The sequence below is a fragment of the Mobula hypostoma genome, chromosome 18, assembly GCF_963921235.1.
Source record: "Mobula hypostoma chromosome 18, sMobHyp1.1, whole genome shotgun sequence".
Taxonomy (NCBI): Eukaryota; Metazoa; Chordata; class Chondrichthyes; order Myliobatiformes; family Myliobatidae; genus Mobula; species Mobula hypostoma.
Window position 1 is genome coordinate 64,368,381 of NC_086114.1, and position 20,338 is coordinate 64,388,718.

The window sequence follows — 20,338 nt, forward strand, 5'->3', positions numbered from 1 at the left end:
AGATAGGTTGACTAAGTGTGTGTATATAAAGTACACAGAGCTAAATGTACTAAAGTGTGTGGTCCTGCACTTCAGCACAGGGGATGAAAAGGCAAATTATCCCAATGACAAACAATTGTAAATAAATGAAGTACAGAGATCAAGGTGTTCTTGTGTGTGAAACATGAAGTCAGCACGAAGGTACAAAAGGTAATTAAGAAAGCTAATGGACCAATTAATTGCTGAATGGTTAGAGCCTATAAATAGAGAATCAATGTTAAAAAGGTACAGCGCAGTGTGAGACACACCTGTTTCCTTTACAGTTTTGGTCCCTTTATAATACACACCCTTATTTAAGGTAAACTGGCAACGGCAGCAGTCTAGAATAGATTCACTAGGATCCAGGGATGAGAGGGCTACTCCATCACAAAGGCTTAAAATAGTTACACTTTTATTTCGGGAAGAATAAGGGGTGATCATACTGAAATATCTAAGATCTTAAGAGGTCTAAACAGGGCTAAAGGTCATTGGCTACAGTTTTCCACCTCTACAGGACTTGTACGTGTCCGAGATAAAGAATTGGACAGGAAAGTCATTGCAGACACTCCCCACCAAAAAAAGCTCCCTTCTGGAAAATGCTATAGGGCTATCAAAACAATAATTCCACACCATTTTAAAAGTTTCTTCCCCCACCCTCCCCCCAGAAGTTAATCATTTTAGTTAGCCGTGCCCCACCCTGCTCTATTACCTCACTTTAAACTACTTTTGATAATACTATTTCCATTGTAAATATAAGCTGCCTGCACGCACCACCCAATTATACATGTGACCAATTAACCTACAAACTAGCAGGTCTTCAGAATGTGGGAAGAAACCGGAGCACTCAGAGGAAACCCAGCTGGTCATGGGGAGAATGTACAAATGCTTTACAGGCAATGATGTTTTCTTACATGTCACATCAATACACTATAGCAATTTCAGAAGGCTTGTAAATGTATATGGCAATTAAAGTTGATCCTTGATGTTTCCACCAGTGGGAGAGTCTTGAACTGGGGGGGGGGGGAAGAGAGGTCATCAGTTCCTGAGGTATGTAGGAATTTTCACTTGGCAAATTGGGACACATCGGGACTCAATACATTTTGGCCCAATTAACCTGTTTCATGGAAATAGTTAAAAGGTATATAAAAAGGCATAAAAAAAGACTATCTACATAACAAATTATGTATTTAAGTGAAATACAGAACAAATTAGAACACTACCAATACCACTGCAGTACTATAAAACTGTTCCTAATAGTTATTGGAGAAATTCATTCAGTGTATGCTGCTATGTTCTTCTTGATTGATAGTAAATGAACAAAATCAGTGCAGACACCTAGTGTAGATAATGGACAATCTTCATACAATGCTGTCAATGATTGCATCCTCTAAATCTTCATTATCATTGTAACATTCAAGATAACTGTCGAGACATTCAAATTCTTTGTAGTTTCTAACTTGAAGTAGTAAAATTGTTTCATTGGCCGTTTCAGGCATCTCCAAGCCTGAATTCTTGAAACCGCAGTGAACACTTCTGAATTGTCTTGTTGCTTATTTCTTGCCAATTATCAGTGCCAAAAATCACTGCTTTTTGAACACAAGCATAGGCAACTGATGCCATTTAAAAACTGTTCGCTCTAAGCACAGCGTAGTGTCCAACGGCTACACAAATGCTTGCAACTGATACACGTGACTGAACACTGGTTAGAAACTGTTCAGCAACAGTCTTCTGTCCCAATTAAGTGGTATAATGCCCCAAATCAGCAACTGTCCTGATTATCTGATGGCCCACTGTATTTGAAGTGAAGGGAAGATTGGGAATTGAGGTCTATGGGGAACCAACACAAAAGAATTTGAAGCCTGGGCCAGATTATTCACTCCTAGTGTTCCTTGTGATACTACTTGTTAATTTTTTTTATTGAAAATATCTAGAATTTAAATATTAACATATAGCTCTCTGCAGATGCTAGAAATTTTGAGCAACAATGCTGGAGGAATTTAGCAGTTCAGGCAGCTTCTATGTGGCAGGGGTGAAGAAATAAACAGTCGACATTTCTGGCCAAGTCCAGAAAACACCAGGACTGAATCCAAAATAAAAAAGTGAAGGGAGGGGAGGGAGTACAAGCAGACAGGTGACAGGTGAAGCCAAGTGAAGGGAAAGGCAGGTGGGTGGGGGAGGGAGAATGAAGTCAGAGCTGGGAGGAGATAGGTGGAAGAAGTAAAGAGCTGAACAAGGAGGAATCTGAAAGGGGGGGGGGCACCAGAGGCAGATGATGGGTAGGTGAGAAGGGTGCCACAGTAGAGTAGAGTAGCAATTAGTGCGATGCTATTACAGCTTAGGGCACTGGAATTTGAAGGTTAATCCCGGCACCCTCTGTAAGTAGTCTCCCTGTGGAATGCATGGGTTGTCCCTGGGTGCTCTGGTTTCCCCCCACAGCCCAAAAACTATGTAGATTAACTGGTGATTGTAAATTATCCTGTGATTAGGTTAGGGTTAAATCGGGATTGAGGGCCGGAAGGGCCTACTTTGCGCCGTATTGCTAAAGAAAAGAAAATAAAGGGGCGAAAGGGGAACTAGAATGGGAAATAAAACTCCATTCCCCTTTCCCCCTCCCTCCTTCTCTTTTTTTTTGTGTATTCCCCAAAAGGGTGACTGTTTATTCCTCTCCACAGATGCTGCCTGACCCATTGAGTTTCACCAGCATTTTGTGTGTGCTGCTCTAGAATTTAAATAATTTATTAAAACCTTATTAACAAAATGGGGGCACGAAGTATTATGCCGGCAGCTGTCAGAGAGAGTCAGGCATATGGCTTACTTTGCTTCCAGCGCAAGAGCGATGATCCCCGCTGCAAGGGGAGCAGAGGCTGAGGTTCCGGTGTGTGACTCTGTACATTTCTCTCTCAGGTCAGTGGTAACCTAAGCAAAAGTGAAAGGTATATGAGCAACCAGAGACTCCAATTTCAGTCAGATGATAGAAGCTGGTTAAAGTGCAGGAACACAAATAAAATAGTAGCAAATGAAACAGACAGCAGGTCTGTCTACAAGCTTCAAACTGAAACAATAAACTATCTTTCTTGTTTCAACGCGGTTACATTTTCTGCTGTGATCGAAGAACATTCTCAACAATGTCAATTGAGCAGTCATATTCCACTGATTCAAAAGAAGAAATAGGAGCAGCAGTTGGCCACCTGGTCCATCAAGCCTGCTCCGCTATTCAATAAGATCAACTCCGCCCTCCTATCAGGCAGGAGATACAAAAGCCTGAAAGCACATGTCACCAGGCTCCAGGACAGCTTCTACCCTGCTGTAATGTGACAACTGACTGGTCCCCTAGTGCAATAAGATGGACGCTTGACCTCACAATCTACCTCCTATGACCTTGCACCTTATTGTCGTTGTTCCTTCCTTCAACATTCAGGACTATCTGATGACCCAGCACTAAGAACAATTTGTACCAAGATTTAGTCTAAGTGGCTGAACACTAGCTGGTATTAATTGGCAACACTCAAGCTTTACACTCCATGGGGTTGGAATGAGATCAAAGCACATTCATTCTTTAGTCATGCAGCTTTTAAATGGTACCACTGAGATTTGGTCTCATTAGCAAATATGCCTTCAGCATCTTCTAAATAATGTTGTTTCCTCAAAAACACGCCGATTTGGCAGATTAAAAAAAATCATAAAATCTCACTTACCTAGCCGCGTGGCTATTTCACAAACATAGGCTCTAAACAGAGATGGACTGTTTGATCAGAATATAAATTTCAGCCAAATTAACCCACAAGTTAGCAATTCTGCCTTGGAATCCAAGCCAACATTTTTTAAACTCTACAAGCACAATGAAAATCAATTGTTTCATTTTAGAGTCAGAGAACATTACAGCACAGAAAAAGGCCCTTCAGCCCATCAAGTCCTTATGGATCTTAACTGTTGCCTGTTTTACATTAGCTATCTCAATATGGACCGGAAAAATCAAACATTTTGATCCAAATTGCCCTTTTGCTCTGTGGAGGCATTGATTCCCAGGAAGGGCTCTCACTGGATCTATGTTCAATGGGAATTTGAAAGAGGAGACATTTTCAGGCAGATAAATTCATTAAAACTCCCATGATCGAACAGAAAAGCAGTTATAACCTTCCAAGTCCACAGATTCAGTGAAAGGGTGAATGCGGAAGCGCAGTGAAGTCAGCTTAACACAACTGACAATGGATTGTTAACAGTTAAAATACACTTAGTGGTCATATCTCCTGTATACACAATACCTCCTGTACCTGATAAAGTGGCCACTGAGTGTATGTTCGTGGTCTTCTACTGCTGTAGCCCGTCCACATCAATGTTGGATAGAGATGCTCTTCAGCACACCACTGTTATAACGCGTGGTTACTTGAGTCCTGTCAGCTTGACCTCTCTCATTAACAAGGCGCTTTTGCCCACAGAACTGCCGCTCACTGGATGTGGTGCTTTTGCACCATTCTCTGTATATTCTAGATGCTGTTGTGCACGAAAATCCCAGGAGATCAGCCGTTTCTGAGGTAGTCAAACCACCCCGAGTGGCACCAACAATCACTCCACAAAGGCACTTAGATCACATTTCTTCGTCTGAACAACAACAGAACCTCCAGACTATGTCTGCATGCTTTTTATGCATTGAGTTGCTGCCACATGATTGGCCGCTTAGATATTTGCTTTAATGAGCCGTACAGGTGTACCTAATAAAGTGGCCACTGAGTGTACATAAAGCAATATAACTGAAGACACAAAATAAATCCAACGAACTCCTTTTCCTTTAACAAAATACAAATGGCCCGCCTCACTTTTGCTTCAAGTTTCCAGTGTCAAAATAAGTGCTTGTTTAGTAAATGCCTTCAACCATCCCATTCCGAGAATTCCGAAGAAGCATCAAGCACATGGATTCCCAATATATGGCAACACTAAATAACAGGCAAGTGTTCTAGGAATTTCAGTGACATGTTATTAATGAAGTGTTTTGGTGCTCTCAGGAGGCAAAGAAATCAATTGCATTGTAGTGTAGCAGTCAGAGTAACACTATTACAGAGCCAGTGACCCACGTTCAATTCTGCTGCTGTGATGAGAATTTTGTACAGTTTTCCCATGACTGTGTGGGTTTCCTCCAGATACTCCAGTTTTCTTCCACATTCCAAACAGGTCAGGGTTATTAAGTTGTGGACATGCTATGGTGATGCCAGAAGAGTGGCGACACTTGTGGGCTACCCCCAGTACATCCTCACTGATTTGATTTGACGCAGGTTACAAATTTCACTATGTTGCAATGTATCTGTGACAAATAAAGCTTTATTTAAGGCAATGCCTCAAGAAGGGAAAAGGTGGCATCAATCATGAAGGACCCCATCACCCAGGACATGCCCTCTTCTCATTGCTACTATCAAGGAGGTGATACAGGGGCCTGAAGACACACACAATGTTTCAGGAACAGCTTCTTCCCCTCCACCATCAGATTTCTGAATGGTCCAGAAACACTACCTCACTACTCTTTTTCTTTGCTCTCTTTTTACACTACTTACTTACTGCAATTAAACTGTAATTTATAGTTGTTTTTATGCATTGCAATAAAACAAATTTCATGACATATGCCAGTGATATTAAATCAGATTCAGACTCTAATCTTTTTCTTTACACTTTGGTGATAATTACAATTGAACGAAATATTGACTTACAATCTGCTTTTCAAATTGCCCTCCACTGCTGTACGTGGTAGCAAGCGTTGAGGAGCATGCCTCACTATACCATGGCACATTCCCATTTTGAGTTGTACTGCTGATTGATAGAGTGTAAATGCTGTTTGTGTATCCATCACAGTTACAGCTGTCACGCTCCCGGCCACCATTTCCAGAGGCCCACACAAAAATCGAGCCGAGACCCCGGCGTCCCTGTGAACAGTGAACCAAAACAAAGCACAATGATGTGCAACGTGAGTCCAAGGTTATAGAACAGATTAAAAAAATAGTGATTGGGTATTTAAAATCTTTTCTTGACCCTGCTAATGCATACTTCATTGCAGAACATGCAAGAGTAAAATTCACTTACCTGAGTAATGCCTTTAAAAAAGGCTGCCTGAGCCAGCTTAGCAGGTCCATCCACTGTCTTTCCATCATCTTCTGGACCCCAACTGGCACTATAGATGTCAATGTGCTGAGGATTCATGCTGAGGGACTGGGCTTCCACAGCATCAGTCACCTCCCCATCCAGCATTCGCACACCTACACAATCCCAAATAATAGATATTAAATGGTTGGATCACAAAGCTTTGGTGATCTAGGCTCAGAGCTTAGTTGCGTATCAGCTAGGTGGGGAAGAGTAGGGTTGAGAGGGATAGTAAGTCAGATACAATGGAATGGCGGGGCAGACTCAATGGGCCGAATGGCCCAATTCTGTTATGTCTTATGGGTGATACAGAATAAATGTAATGAAAATTAAGAAAGCAACAGGAAGACATGAAATATCTGATTGTGTTTGTTACAGATCATTCTGAAGTTATGACATTATAGAGAACATAATTATGGATAAACTAAACTAAGAAACCAGTCATTGGGTGTGGCACATTCTGCCTCTGTCCCATTGAAACTACACAAGGAAACACAATAGATTAAGGTTCCTGCTACAAACACATCATTAAAGGTGTATCCCTGCCACCGAAGGCACAGTCTGGGACAGATTTGCATTGTCACTTGACTTTCTGGTTATTTGTATATTCATGAAGCCTTCAACACTGTGTCGAAAGGAGGATATTTTGGGTGTCACGGAGCCTTTTGGAAAAGACATCAGTATCGAATATTCAAAGAGGTTCTGCTAGTTGAAATTCACTATCATCGTCAATGTGTAATTCTGTAAATTTCTCTGACTACATTCCAAATGTTCAAGTAGGTGATCACAGCAATTGAAACCGTAGGTAGTCATTTATTGTTACGCACAGTGTGTAGACAAAAATGGCTTGAAATAAACCATTATGAAGTGAACACAGATACACCCTGTTACACAAAGTATTCAAATTTGGAGATGGAAAGATTGTTCATTTACGAAAAGAGTGAAAATTCCAACAAAATAGGGCAGACAAAATGTTACATTGGAATGGTGGTACCAATGAACATTCCATTACTCCAGAAAAGCTTCCCTAAAGAAAGCAGGGAAGCCAGAGAGTGGGAGTTGATGGTTGCCTCTCAGACTGGAGGCCTGTGACTAATGGTAATGGATCCATTGTTGTTTGTCCTTTATATCAGCGATCTGGATGATGATATGGTTAACTGGATCAGCAAATCAGCAGATGACACCAAGATAGGGGGAGTAGTGGACCGTGAGAAAAGCTATCATGGTTTGCAGCAGGATCTGGACCAGCTGGAAAAATGGGCTGAAAAATGGCAGATGGAATTTAATGCAGACAAATGAAAGGTATTGCACTTTGGTAGGACTAACCAGGGTAGGTCTTGCACAGTGAACGGTAGGGCACTGAGGAATGTGGCAGAACAAAGGGATCTGGGGATACAGATCAATAATTCGCTGAAAGTGGTGCCACAAGTAGACAGGGTTGTAAAGAAAGCCATTGGCACATTGGCCTTCATAAATCAATGTACTGAGTACAGGAGATGGAATGTTATGTTGAAGTTGTACAAGATACTGGTGAGGCCTAATTTGGAGTATTATGTGCGGTTTTGGCCACCCACCTCCAGAAAAGATGTAAATAAAGTTGAAAGAGTGCAGAAAAAATTTACAAGGATGCTGTCAGGTCTGGAGGACCAGAGTTATAAGGAAAGACTGAATAGGTCAGGACTGTATTCCTTAGAACATAGAAGATTGAGAGAAGATTTGATAGAGATATACAAAATTATGAGGGGTACAGATAGGGTAAGTGCAAGTAGGCTTTTTCCACTGAGGTTGGGTGGGACTACAACCAGTGGTCATGTGTTAAGGGTGAAAAGTGAAAAGTTTAAGGGAAACATGGGGGGAGTCTTCTTCACTCAGAGGGTCACGAGAGTGTGGAATGAGCTGCCAGCGCGTGGTGCATGCAAGCTCGATTTCAACATTTAAGAGAAATTTGGAAAAGTAGATGGATGGTAGAGGTGCAGAGGGCTATGGTCCTGGTGTAGGTCGATGGGAGTAGGCAGTTTAAATGGTTTTGGCATGGACTAGATGGGCCAAAGGGCCTCTTTGTGTTGTACTTCTCTCTGACTATGATCAAGCAACAAATTGGCTCACCAGCTCTGGACATTACTGTCTGAACATTCTAGAAAGGGTCATTACTGAGGACCAACGTGAGAAAGAAGTACTAAATGTCACAGAGAAAGTGACCCCAGATGAGAAATGCAAATATTGCTCGAGCTTCACAAGCAGTTTGGACACGCTTTGGCTGACAGACTTCAGGAACAGCTCAGGAGTTCAGGAAACAAAGATGCAGATTATTTTTTCCATTCCAAGCTGTGAGAAATGCCAAGTTTGCAAAGATCAAACCCAAGCCTGCGGTTAGTCTGCCACTAGCATCTGAATACAATGTAGACCTACATGAACTGCAGCAAGGAGTGTGGTACTTCCACATTACTGATGAATTCACACATAAACACAAAGAGACACCCAGGGGTAGGAAAAATCTTCATCCATTCCTGGATAAGTGTGCATAGCCCACTTCAAAGTATTCAGTGATAACGGTGGTGAATTTAATAATGATGAATTCAGAGATACGGCAGAGAAATTTAACAGTGAAACAAATTCATTCGCCGCATACAGTCCTTGAAATAATGGACTTCTGGAGCGACACAATCAAACACTTACTGAGATAATGTTGAAGATAAAAAAAAGCAACAGCTGTGACTGGAATACAGCTCTGTACTGGGCCATTATGGTGAAGAATATCATGCACAATGTACATGGCTATAACCCATATCAACCTGTGTTTAGCTAGAAACCAAACCTTCCCTCTGAACTGGTTGACAAGCCACCTGCTCTAGAGGGCACTACAAGCAGTAAATGGGTTGGGAAACATTTCAACACTGCGTGCACCAAGGAAGGCTTTCGTTGAAGCAGTGTTCAGAGAGAATTCAAAGAGCACTGAGGGAACAGCTCTGTACTACAGTTGAGAAATATGAGACAGGGGACAAAGTGTACTGCAAAAGAGCAGACTGTACAAAATGGAAAGGTCCATGAGGTTGTCCTTGGTCAGACTAGAGCTGTGGTATTGGTGAGACATGGAGGTACGTACATATGTGAGAGTGCATCATTCCAGACTATGTGAAGCACAAACTGAAGACCAACAGAACTCCATGGAAAATGGCACAGAAAATGAAAAGCACTTACCTGATGCTGTCAATTGCTTGAAGACAAATAATCACAAGTGCAAAGACTTCAGTCTTAAATCAGGACAAACTGTGAGATTTGTAGATCAAGATACTGGTATCTCATACAAAGCTGAAGTCTTAGGACGAGCAGGAAAGGTCACTGGGAGAAACAAAAGTCAGTACAACCTGAATTACCTAGAACCAGCCACAGTCGCTGGCACTGCAAGGTCAGTCACATTCATGTGTAGACAGACTTCATACTGAATCAAGTATAGGTCAGGCTGGACCATCTGAGAAATGTCAAGATGAAAATATCCTAGTAACTAAAGATTAAACAAAACAGGATTAAATCAGTAATTGGAGAAATAATGGAGTGTTTGAGGAAGTCAGAGACGCCAACCAAAGACAATGTCTACAAGATATGTGTACACCCTGAAAGATTCCCTGACAGGAATTATACCAAAAGCACACGTGGTGGCTGGTAGCTCTGAGGAACTGAACATAAAAGAACTCCAAAAAGACTCATCAACATGTGCAGAGTCACTCCAACTACTTTGCACAGAGATAAGTCAAAAGCATCAGCAACCCTATTCCGTGGACATAAAATCCACATTCTTACAGGAAATGGCATTGTCATGTGACATTTACATTCAATCCCCGCTTGAAGCCAGAAGTGAAGGAACACTGTGGAAACTCCAAGTGTGTTAATGGTCTAGCAGATGCATCACTCCACCAGTATAAAAAGGTCCAAGAACTAATGTTGAAAACAGGTGGGAAGATGTCACAAGTGGATCCAGCTGTTTTTTTTTACTGACAAGATTCAGAATGTCATGCTATTGGAATACTTGCCTGTCATGAGGACGACTTCATATGGGGAGGACCACAAAACTTTGCCACATAGTCATCCCTCAGCCAAAGTCAGCCTTTTAGGTTGGACACGAGGAACAGGATAGACTCTACTATGTAGGGGTAGACATACTTGTTGACTGAACAGTACAACTGCACCAAGAAAGCTATATAAGGAATCTTCAAACTATCTGCATGGAACCCTCACATGCCACACAGCAGGAAACTGAAGTTGAGTGACTTAGGTCAAAGATGGGTGGCAAGACAGTGCAGACCTGACATCACGTCTGATGCCTGCAACTTGGCATCCAGCAGAAAAAAATGCCACAGCACAAACTTCACATTAGGCAAACAAGACTGCAAAATTCAATCTGAAAAAAATAGTCTTGACGTTTCAACAGCTTGGAAAAGACGCTAACATGAGGAATTCTGCAGATGCTGGAAATTCAAGCAACACCACATCAAAGTTGCTGGTGAACGCAGCAGGCCAGGCAGCATCTCTAGGAAGAGGTACAGTCGACGTTTCGGGCTGAGACCCTTCGACAGGAAAAGACGCTCATTGTTTTCAGTGATATTCACTTGGAAACCTTCCTGATGGAAGAAGAGGGAAGATTTTCACCTCTTTGTTGGGAATCAAAAAGGATGAAGAGTTGTATGCAGTATGCTGGCGAAGAAACCCATGCAATGTGTGATGGCATTGACAATGCTGTTTATTTGGCCACACTCTATTGAACTTGTCCATGGTGAGCCAAAGAAGAATACTCTACAAATAACTTGTGTCACATACAACTACTCTTTGGTTGATGCCATTAAATCCACCATGTCAGTTACAGAGAAGAGACTTCACTGAGAGATAAGCAGCATCAGGAACTTGTGCAAGTACAGAAAATTCATCACAGGCTATGGTCAACTACAGAGGAACAACTCGCTGACTGACTCACAAGAAAGGGAGCACCAGCTCTTGTGCTGCTGAGAATTCTGAGTGAAGGCCTCTGGGAACTTAAGAACTGTATCAACATCAAGGGTTAGAACCAATTTCCATATCCTAATGGACAGTGGAGTTGATATTTTTTAAATTTTCTTTAATATACATAAAAAGGATGAGAGATAGTTGAGTTTTATTCATTTGGGCTATGTAAGCATTTACTTGGGATGCACACTTTCGCTGTTATTGCCATTCACACTTATCCTGCTTTGGGCATGTGCATGGGGTGGGGGGGGGGTGCAAGGGGATAAGAAAATGGCAAATGGCAGCCCTCATGTAATGAACTTGAATGGAGAAAGCAAAGTTGATTAAATGAAAATCTTGTCTTTGCTGTTTGAGCATCAACCGGTTTGCTGTGTGAAAAGACTTTTTCCCCCAGTTACAGCTTCCATGTGGCTCGGTTTTATTCAGTCACAACAGTACTAATTTCTACATTCTTATAGGGGATAAACCAAATCTACAGCAAGCACTTAGAGACTCTGTCAGCAGATCAGGTAGCATCTATGGAGAGGAATAAACATTTGATGTTTCAGGGTGAAGCCCTTCATCAGGACTGGAAAGGAAGGGGAAGAATCCAGAATGAGAAGGTGGGTGGGTGGGAAGCGTAGTAAAGAGGAATGCACTGGGAGTAATGCACTGCGAGTAATACACCTGGACAAGTCCAGTGAGAGCAATATAGTGAGTTACATGTGGAGACAGAGTAACATAAAGGAAGACAAGCTAAAAGCCAGATGAAGGAATATAATAGGAGAAGAGAGTGGAAAATGGGAAGAAAGAAAAGCACCAGAGGGGAGTGGGAAGAAGGGGAAGAGGTCTGAGTGGGGAAATGGAGGAGGAAGAGGAGGGGAAAAAATTATTGGAAGTTGGAGAAATCGATGTTCATGGCATCAGGATGGAGGCTACCTAGATGGAATACAAGATATTGCTCTTCCAACTTGAGAGTCTGACAGCACTCACTTTAGGAAATGTGAGGGATATTTGAAATAAATTGCAAAGAGCACCAATGATGCAGGGAGGAGTTTAATCAAATTTAAATACAGAGACACCAAACACTGAGATTTTGCTGCTGGATGAGTAAACGTCAGCTATGTCCTGATTCAGTACTTCATCCTGGACATTCCCACATTGTTGGTTACCCCTGAATCACATTTTATTAGCACCTTTAATGCAGTCAAAATACTCCAATGTGCGTCACAGGGCCACAAAATAAAATTAATATCAAAATATTACGGGTAACACACAGAACGCAGGAGGAACTCAGCAGGTCAGGCAGCATCAATGAAGAGGAATAGACAGTCAAGTTTTCAGGGTGAAATCCTTCATCAGGATTATACCATGCAGAGGATGTTAACTACTCCTATCTCTCATCTTTATAGCACAAGGGTAAAACCTCTGGCTATCAAGCAGGCCCCACACTCACAGTGATGGAATCCGCTAAAAATAAAATGGTTAATACCAGAACTAAAACAGTGGTCAAAATTATATATATCAAACGCCTGAAATGCTCACATTGCAACAGCAACTAGGATAAGAAAATGGTTCTTAAAACAATCAATCATGTTTTATTTTATGGACAAGTGATACATTCCTGTTTGTAAAGATTTAGATTTAATATCCCTGAGCCTCATTTTTAAGTAGTATGCTGGCAATCATTAACACAGCTTGCACTGAACTATGATTACAGCAATGTGGCCGAGGCAGGTGACGCCCGAGGCATTGACTCCAATGAACAAGTAACGGGAATAAAGCACAATCTAAAGCAGGACACGAAATCAAAATGGCACAGGATCTTTGAGGATACTTCGTTCTTCTTTTTATTTCCTTTTTTAAAAAAAATATACATTGACTTTGGTGCATTTTAGATAGAGAATGCAGGTCATCTGTGCATCCAGGACAAAGTAGTGAGCAGGAAAAAAATCATTGGCGGACACCTCTGACCCTGCAAATGGCCTTTTCCAAAAGCTCCCTTTGGAAAAGTGCTCTAGGGCTACTAAAACAAAAATTTCAGGCCATCTTACAAGTTTTCTTCCCCCTTGGCAGTTAATCTGATCAACCATTCTAGTTAGAACCTCCCACCTACCTTTATCTATTATTCCAACATTACACTGAAAACCATTTAAACCACTGTTTATAAGGCTGTTTAGATTGTAAATACAGGCAATACTTGTGTATTCAAGATTGTTTAATGCCATTTCCAGTAGACAAATATAAAGGAGAACAAAATGCAGATCTGATCCACCTCCTCTCTGTAGGCAACCGCACCATTGTCGGCGATGAGCTCTGCCACTGTCGTGTCATTGGTGAACTTGACAAAGTGGTTACTCGGGTGTTTGGCCGTGCAGTCACGTGTGAGCAGAGTGTACAGCAGGGGGCTCAGCACACAGCCATGGGGAGGGAGGATCAGTTGTGGGACTGTCTGGGTCTGTTGGTTAAGAAGTCCAACATGCAGTTGCACAGTGGTGCATTTAGACCGAGGAGGAGGAGTTCTGAACACTTTATTCCACATTCATACTTTATCCTCTAACTTTATTTTTATATCTAATTCTTTATAATTATCGAACATTGATTTTTTTTTGCTGTATATTGTGCCAACACAAGGCGGCAAATTCCTAATACATGTCAATGTACATGGTGAATAATGTTGATCGTTAAACCTCATCATTCCACCCTGCTCTGGGGAACAAACATTTTCCTGGAGCTGCAGAGGGATGAAGCTTCACTTGATGACACGTCTCAGCCTGAAACATCAACTGTTTATTCCCCTCCACAGATGCTGCCTGACCTATTTACAGGTGCATTTTTCAGCAGCAGTTGCCAAATCTTATCTCTACCATCTAGAAGGACATAAATCAACAAAAACAGTAACAGCAGTAATCTCTTCAAAGCACCGTCTTGGAAACATTACTGATCTTTCTTCACTGCTAGGACTGAATTTTGAGTTATTAATAGGAATATGTTCACTGCACACTCATTACAGAGATTCAGAAATACTCCAAAGGCAAACAGGGATGGGCAATAAATATTGTAACATTTTAAGGTAAAAGCTTTACTGCACGATGGAACTAAAGTCAGGACTCCAATACAACTGTCCTCATTGGATGCATGTTTGAATGCAGCAAGAAAAAAAAACTACAAAATTCTCATGGAATAGGCTTTTATATTGAACATCGATTTCTCTGAATTTTGGATAGCGTTAACTGATTGTTCATTTCTGTTTTCAAAATGAGTAGAACTTTATTCGAAAAAGAATGGTGTTTACAGAGACTAGACTTGGCGCAGTGGAAGGAATTACCAGCGGTAAGAGAACAGTTGAACCTACCTCCTATTCTGGCATTATATGCCACCCCCACTCCACAAATCTCATTGTTAGCAGCAGCAGCCACTTCCCCGGCACATCGTGTTCCGTGCCTGTGAAGAAATGGAAAACAATGCTAATATTTACATGTGTAAATATTTACATTTGCATACCACTCATCATTTCATCCCCTTCAACCTTTACAGTCACCAACAGCTGAACCACCCACAGATGAAAGTCACAACACAGATAGACCCTCAGCCCATCATGTATCACAGGCCATCATGATAGCAAAGAGGTTTAACGCGACATTATTACTGATAGGGGTGTTGCAGTTTGGAGTTCAATTCTGGCGCCATCTATAGAGAGTTTGTATGTTTCGCCCTGTGAACCGGACGCATTTCCTCTGGGTGCTCTAACTTCCTTCTACATTCCAAAGACATACTAGTTAATTGATGAATTGGTATTTGTAAATTGTCCTGGAATTAGGCTAAGCTTAAAATTGGGGGTTGCTGGGTGGCACGACAAAGTGTCAGAAGTGCCTATTTTGCGCTGCATCTCCATCCATAAGTAACAGCAAGAATCCTAGCAGTGATTCCTGTGAGACATCACCGATTACAGGCTTCCAATTATAATAACCCTTCCGCTCTACCTTCTATCATCAAACTAATCTCAAATTCAATTCATTAACTTGCCAAAGCTGGAGTAGGATGCAACTTTGAATCTCTATCATGTGGCCTTGTTTAAAATTGGACCACATGGTAGAGTAGCAGTGAATGTACCACTTTACAGCCCCAGCTATAAAATCAGGAATCAACTCCGACCACTGAGTGAGGAGTTTGTACTTTCTCCCCATGACTGCATGGGTTTCCTCCAGGTACTCAGTTTTCTTTATTTTTTTTTAAAGACATAGGAGCAGAGTTAGGCCATTCAGCCATTGAGACTGCTTTGCCATTTCATCATGGCTGATCCATTTCCCTCTCAACCCGGTTCTTCTGCTTTGCCCCAATACCTTCGACACCCTTACTAATCAAAACCTTAAATACATCCAATGACCTGGCCTCCACAGCCACCTGTGACAACTAATTCCACAGATTCACCACCCTCTGGCTAAAGAAATTCTTTCTCGTCTCCATTCTAAATGAAAGTCCCTCTATTTTGAGGCTGTGCCCTCTGATTCTAAACGTGAACACTATAGGAAACGACCTCTCTACATACCTTACAACAATCAATAGGTTTCAATGATATTTCCCCATCATTCTTCCAAATTCCAGTGAGTACAGGCCCAGAGCCATCAAACACTCCTCAGATGATAACCCTTTCATTTCCAGAATCACTCTCATGAACCGCCTTTGAACCTTCTCCAATGTCCGCCTATCCTTTTTAAATAAGGGCCCAAAACTGCTCACAATACTCCAAATGAGGTCTCCCCAATACCTTATAAAGCCTAGGCATTACATTCCTGTTTTTATATTCTAATCCACTCAAAATGAATGCTCACATTGCATTTGCCTTCCTCACCACCGACTCAACCCACGACTTAACCTTCAGGGACTTGTGCATGAGGTCTCCTGAGTGCTTTTGCACCCCACGTAGAAAACAGGCTATGCTTTTATTCCTTCCACCAAAGTGCAATACCATACACTTCCCGACACCGTATTCCACCTGCCTTCTTTGTCCATTCTGCTAATCTGTGCAAGTCCTTCTGCAACCTTTCTGCCCCTCAACCTATCTTCACATCCTCTGCAACTTGGCCATAAAGCCACCAATTCCATCATCCAAATCACTGACGTACAACGCAAAAATACACGGTCCCTACACTGACCCTGTGGAGCACCACTAGTCAGTGACAGCCAATCAGGCAAAAGCTCCCTTTATTCCTACACTTTGCCTCCTACCAATCATCCAATGCTTTACCCATGTTGGTATCTTTCCTGTTATACCATGGACATGTAACTTGTTAAGCAGCCTCATGTGTGGCACCCTGTCAAAGGCCTTCAGAAGATCCAAGTACACATCATACACCATTTCTCCTTTGTCCATCCTGCTTGCTATTTCTTCAATTCCAACAGACTTGTCGAGCAAGATTTTCCTTTTGGAAAACCACGCTGACTTTGGCCTATTTTATCAAGTGCTTCCAAGTATCCGAAATCTCATCCTTTACAATGAACTCCAACATTGGCTTAACCACTGATGTCAAGCTAACTGGCCTATAATTTCCTCTCTTCTGCCTCCTTCGCTTCCTGAAGAGTGGAGTGACATTTCCAATTTTCTAGTCCTCTAGAACCATGCCAGAATCTATTGATTCTTGAAAGATCATTACTAACGCCTCCACAATCTCTTTAGCTATCTCTTGGACTAACCCTGGGAGGTACCTTCAGACCTTTCAGCTCCCTAGTAATGGAAACTGCACTCACTTTTGTCCTCTGATACTCTCAATCTTCTGGCATATGGCTGGTGTCTTCCACAGTGAATACTGATGTAAAATACTTATCACTTATCAAGGAATACTTATTCCTTGATCCCATTACTACCTTTCCAGCGTAATTTTTCAGCAGTCCGATATTTACTCTTGCTTCTTTTACCCTTTATATACCTACAAAATCTTCTGGTATCCTTGTTGATATTATTGGCGAGCTTACCTTCACATTCCATCTTTTCCTTCTTTACGACTTTTTTAAATCGCCTTCTGTTGGTTTTTAAAAACTTCCCAATACTCCAACTTCCCACTATTTTTTGCTGTTTTTATGCCCTCTTTTTCACTTTTATGTTGACTTTGAATTCCCTTGTCAGCCACTATTGCTTCATCCTGCCTTTAGGATATGACTTCTTTCCTGTGACTTCCAAATTGGTCCAAGAAACCCCAGCCATTGCTGCTCTACCATCATCCCTGTTAGGTCCCCTTCCAATCAACTTTGGCCAGCTCCTCTCTCATGCCTATGCAATTCCCTTACTCCACATTTGACTTTAGCTTCTCTCTCTCAAATTGCAGGGCCAATTCTATCATATTATGATCACTGTCTCCTAAGGGTTCCTTTACCTTAAGCTCTCTAATTAAATCCTGTTCATTACACAACACCCAAACCAGAATAGCTGATCTCTTAGTGGGCTCAACAACAAACTGCTCTAAAAGGCCATCGGGGTCTTAACTCTTGCAGTTTCTTAACTCTATCCACAAAGTTTCTACATCTTTTGATCCTATGTCACCTCTTTCTAAGGATTTGATTTCCTTTTTTTTTAAAAAACCAACAAAGCCATGCCACCTCCTCTGCCAGTATGCCTGGCCTTTCCTTGAATGTTAGCTCCCAACCACAATCTTCTTTCAGCCACGATTCAGTTAGGTTTAGTGAATTGTAGACGTACTATGTTTGCACCAGAAGTATGGCGACACCTGTGGAATGCCCAGCATAATCCTCACTGATTGGATTTAACACAAATTTGACACATATTTCACTTCATGTTTTGATGTACATGTGACAAACAAAGCTCATCATTATCCTTACTTTTTAATCTTTATTATGATAATACTGTTGTTATGTGTCACAAGGTTTCTTAATTAATGTAAATAATATAGATTTATAATACAGTGCAGAACAGGCCCTTCCAGTTCAATGAGCAGCACCACCCAGTAAGCCCCCTATTCAAAACTAGGCTAATCACAAGACAATTTAAAATGACCGATTAACCTAACCAGAGCATCTTTGGACTGTGGGAGGAAATAAGATCACCAGGCAGAAAGCCACATGGTCACAGCAAGAACGTACAAGCTCCTTCCACACTGCACCAGAACTGAACTCTGAATTTGATGCCCTGAGCTGTAATTATATCACATGAACGACTACTCTATGACGTATTAATGAATCTTTTGATAGCAAACCCATTATGTAACTTGGTACAAGATGTGCAAGAGCATGGAAACAAGAATGAAATAATGGGAAAAAATATTGGTATACTAAGCATGTCGTCTAAAATAAAATGATTTAGATCACACCCTCTCTCTCCCCATTGTCACCGCCATCATCCTTCAGATTCCATTTCAAACAAGTCATTCATTGCAATAACCCACCGGTTATCATTGAGCTGTGTATAACGAGGCTGGGGATCAGGATCATTATTGTTCACATCATAACTGGCACCAGGATCCTAGTACAAGAAAAGAAACAACTGTTTTAGTGATCTTGTCCCTCTGCAAAAAAAGGTGCCTTCCAGTAGGACAAAGACTTTCCTCGTTTTCTGCTGGTACCCAGAACTAATTTATTACATACATAGAACATAGAATAGTACAGGACAGTACAGGCCCTTCGGCCCACAATGTTGTGCCGACCCTCAAACCCTGCCTCCCATATAAGCCCCCACCTTAAATTCTTCCATATACCTGTCTAGTAGTCTCTTAAACTTCACTAGTGTATCTGCCTCCACCACTGACTCAGGCAGTGAATTCCACGCACCAACCACTCTCTGAGTAAAAAACCTTCCTCTAATATCCCCCTTGAACTTCCCACCCCTTACCTTAAAGCCATGTCCTCTTGTATTGAGCAGTGGTGCCCTGGGGAAGAGGCGCTGGCTATCCGCTCTATCTATTCTTCTTATTATCTTGTACACCTCTATCATGTCTCCTCTCCTCCTCCTTCTCTCCAAAGAGTAAAACCCTAGCTTAGTGAGATCAATGAGGGATTTGCATAGATTTGTATGTCAGTATAGGTTAGGAAGTCAACATTCAAGATTGTTTAATCTCACTTCCAGTACACAAGTGTACAGGAGAATGAAAAAATTGTTACTCCAGATCCAATGCAGCATAAGACACAAGATAAAGAGCCCAATAATAAAAGGCACAATAAATATAAATACATCAGATAGCTTATGTACATAGACTGAGTGTATGTCCATAAAGTGACACTAGATACAGCAGTGTCTGTACATAAGGCGACTCAGGCAGAAAATCTGGTTCAGTTGCCTTCTTGAAGTGATTAACTGAATCATGCAGCAATGAAAATTTAATACATCTACTTACATAATTAACTACCAAATCCGGGTGATTTTTCTCAATTCCATCATCCAGGATAGAGACTACGATACCCTTCCCTGTGTAACCTTGCTTCCAGGCATCTTTCACATTCAGGTCACGATGGTTTGAGTTATGCTAATTAAAGCAGAACAATACAAAGCTTTATCACCAGATTGATTGTTCACAATATAAATGAAGCCTTTTTGTCCGAGCTTTGCCCTTTCAATAACTATGCTCCAATTTCTAATTGAGTCATCAGACTCCTTTGCGAAGTTGTTTGAAGATTTAACACTAGTCTAACCATTTTAGTATCGTCCAGTGAAACTTCAAAAAGACTATGGCAGCACCCATCATTAAGAACCCCCATCACCCAGGACATGCCTTCTACTCGTTACTACCATCAGTGTACAGGAGCCAGAAGATGCACACTCAACACTTCAGGAACAGCAGCTTCCCCTTCACCAGATTTCTGAATGGACAATGTACTACTGCCACAAGCAACAAATTTCACAACATATGCCAGTGATATTAAACCTGATTCTGATTCAATAACCTGCCGTCTAATTGTTCAGAAGTCCTGAAAGGCTGCTATTGAGTTCACTCATTAATACAGCATACAAACTGGGGGTCCTGAATGGAAAAAAGGGTAAGCTGGGAATTTGGAGTGCAGCCAGGACACAGACTGTGGGGTGAATACATAGTCGGTACTGTGGCTGAGCTCTGGATTGCCAGGGATGGACACTGTGGGTTGGTTCGCTGCCAGAGCTAGGGCTGAGTTTCTATATTCTACAGCAGCGTAGTGGTTAGCATGACACTATTACAGCTCAGGGTGCCAGAATCTAGAGTTCTAGTCTGGTGTCCTAAGTTTATATATTCTTCCCATGGGC

General features: G+C 41.6%; 1 protein-coding gene across 1 annotated transcript in view; it reads right to left on the bottom strand.

Annotated features, from left to right (window-relative positions):
• LOC134358606 (furin-like) overlaps positions 1 to 20,338 on the bottom strand; it is a 145,947-nt gene that overhangs the window by 33,349 nt on the left and 92,260 nt on the right. Inside the window, exons 4-9 of the mRNA XM_063071036.1 lie at positions 19,458 to 19,586; positions 18,513 to 18,589; positions 14,471 to 14,559; positions 6,085 to 6,257; positions 5,715 to 5,927; positions 2,834 to 2,934 (exon numbers count right to left, since the gene is read on the bottom strand). Of these exons, the coding sequence (XP_062927106.1) occupies positions 2,834 to 2,934; positions 5,715 to 5,927; positions 6,085 to 6,257; positions 14,471 to 14,559; positions 18,513 to 18,589; positions 19,458 to 19,586 (782 nt within the window). The remainder of the gene's footprint in view (positions 1 to 2,833; positions 2,935 to 5,714; positions 5,928 to 6,084; positions 6,258 to 14,470; positions 14,560 to 18,512; positions 18,590 to 19,457; positions 19,587 to 20,338) is intronic.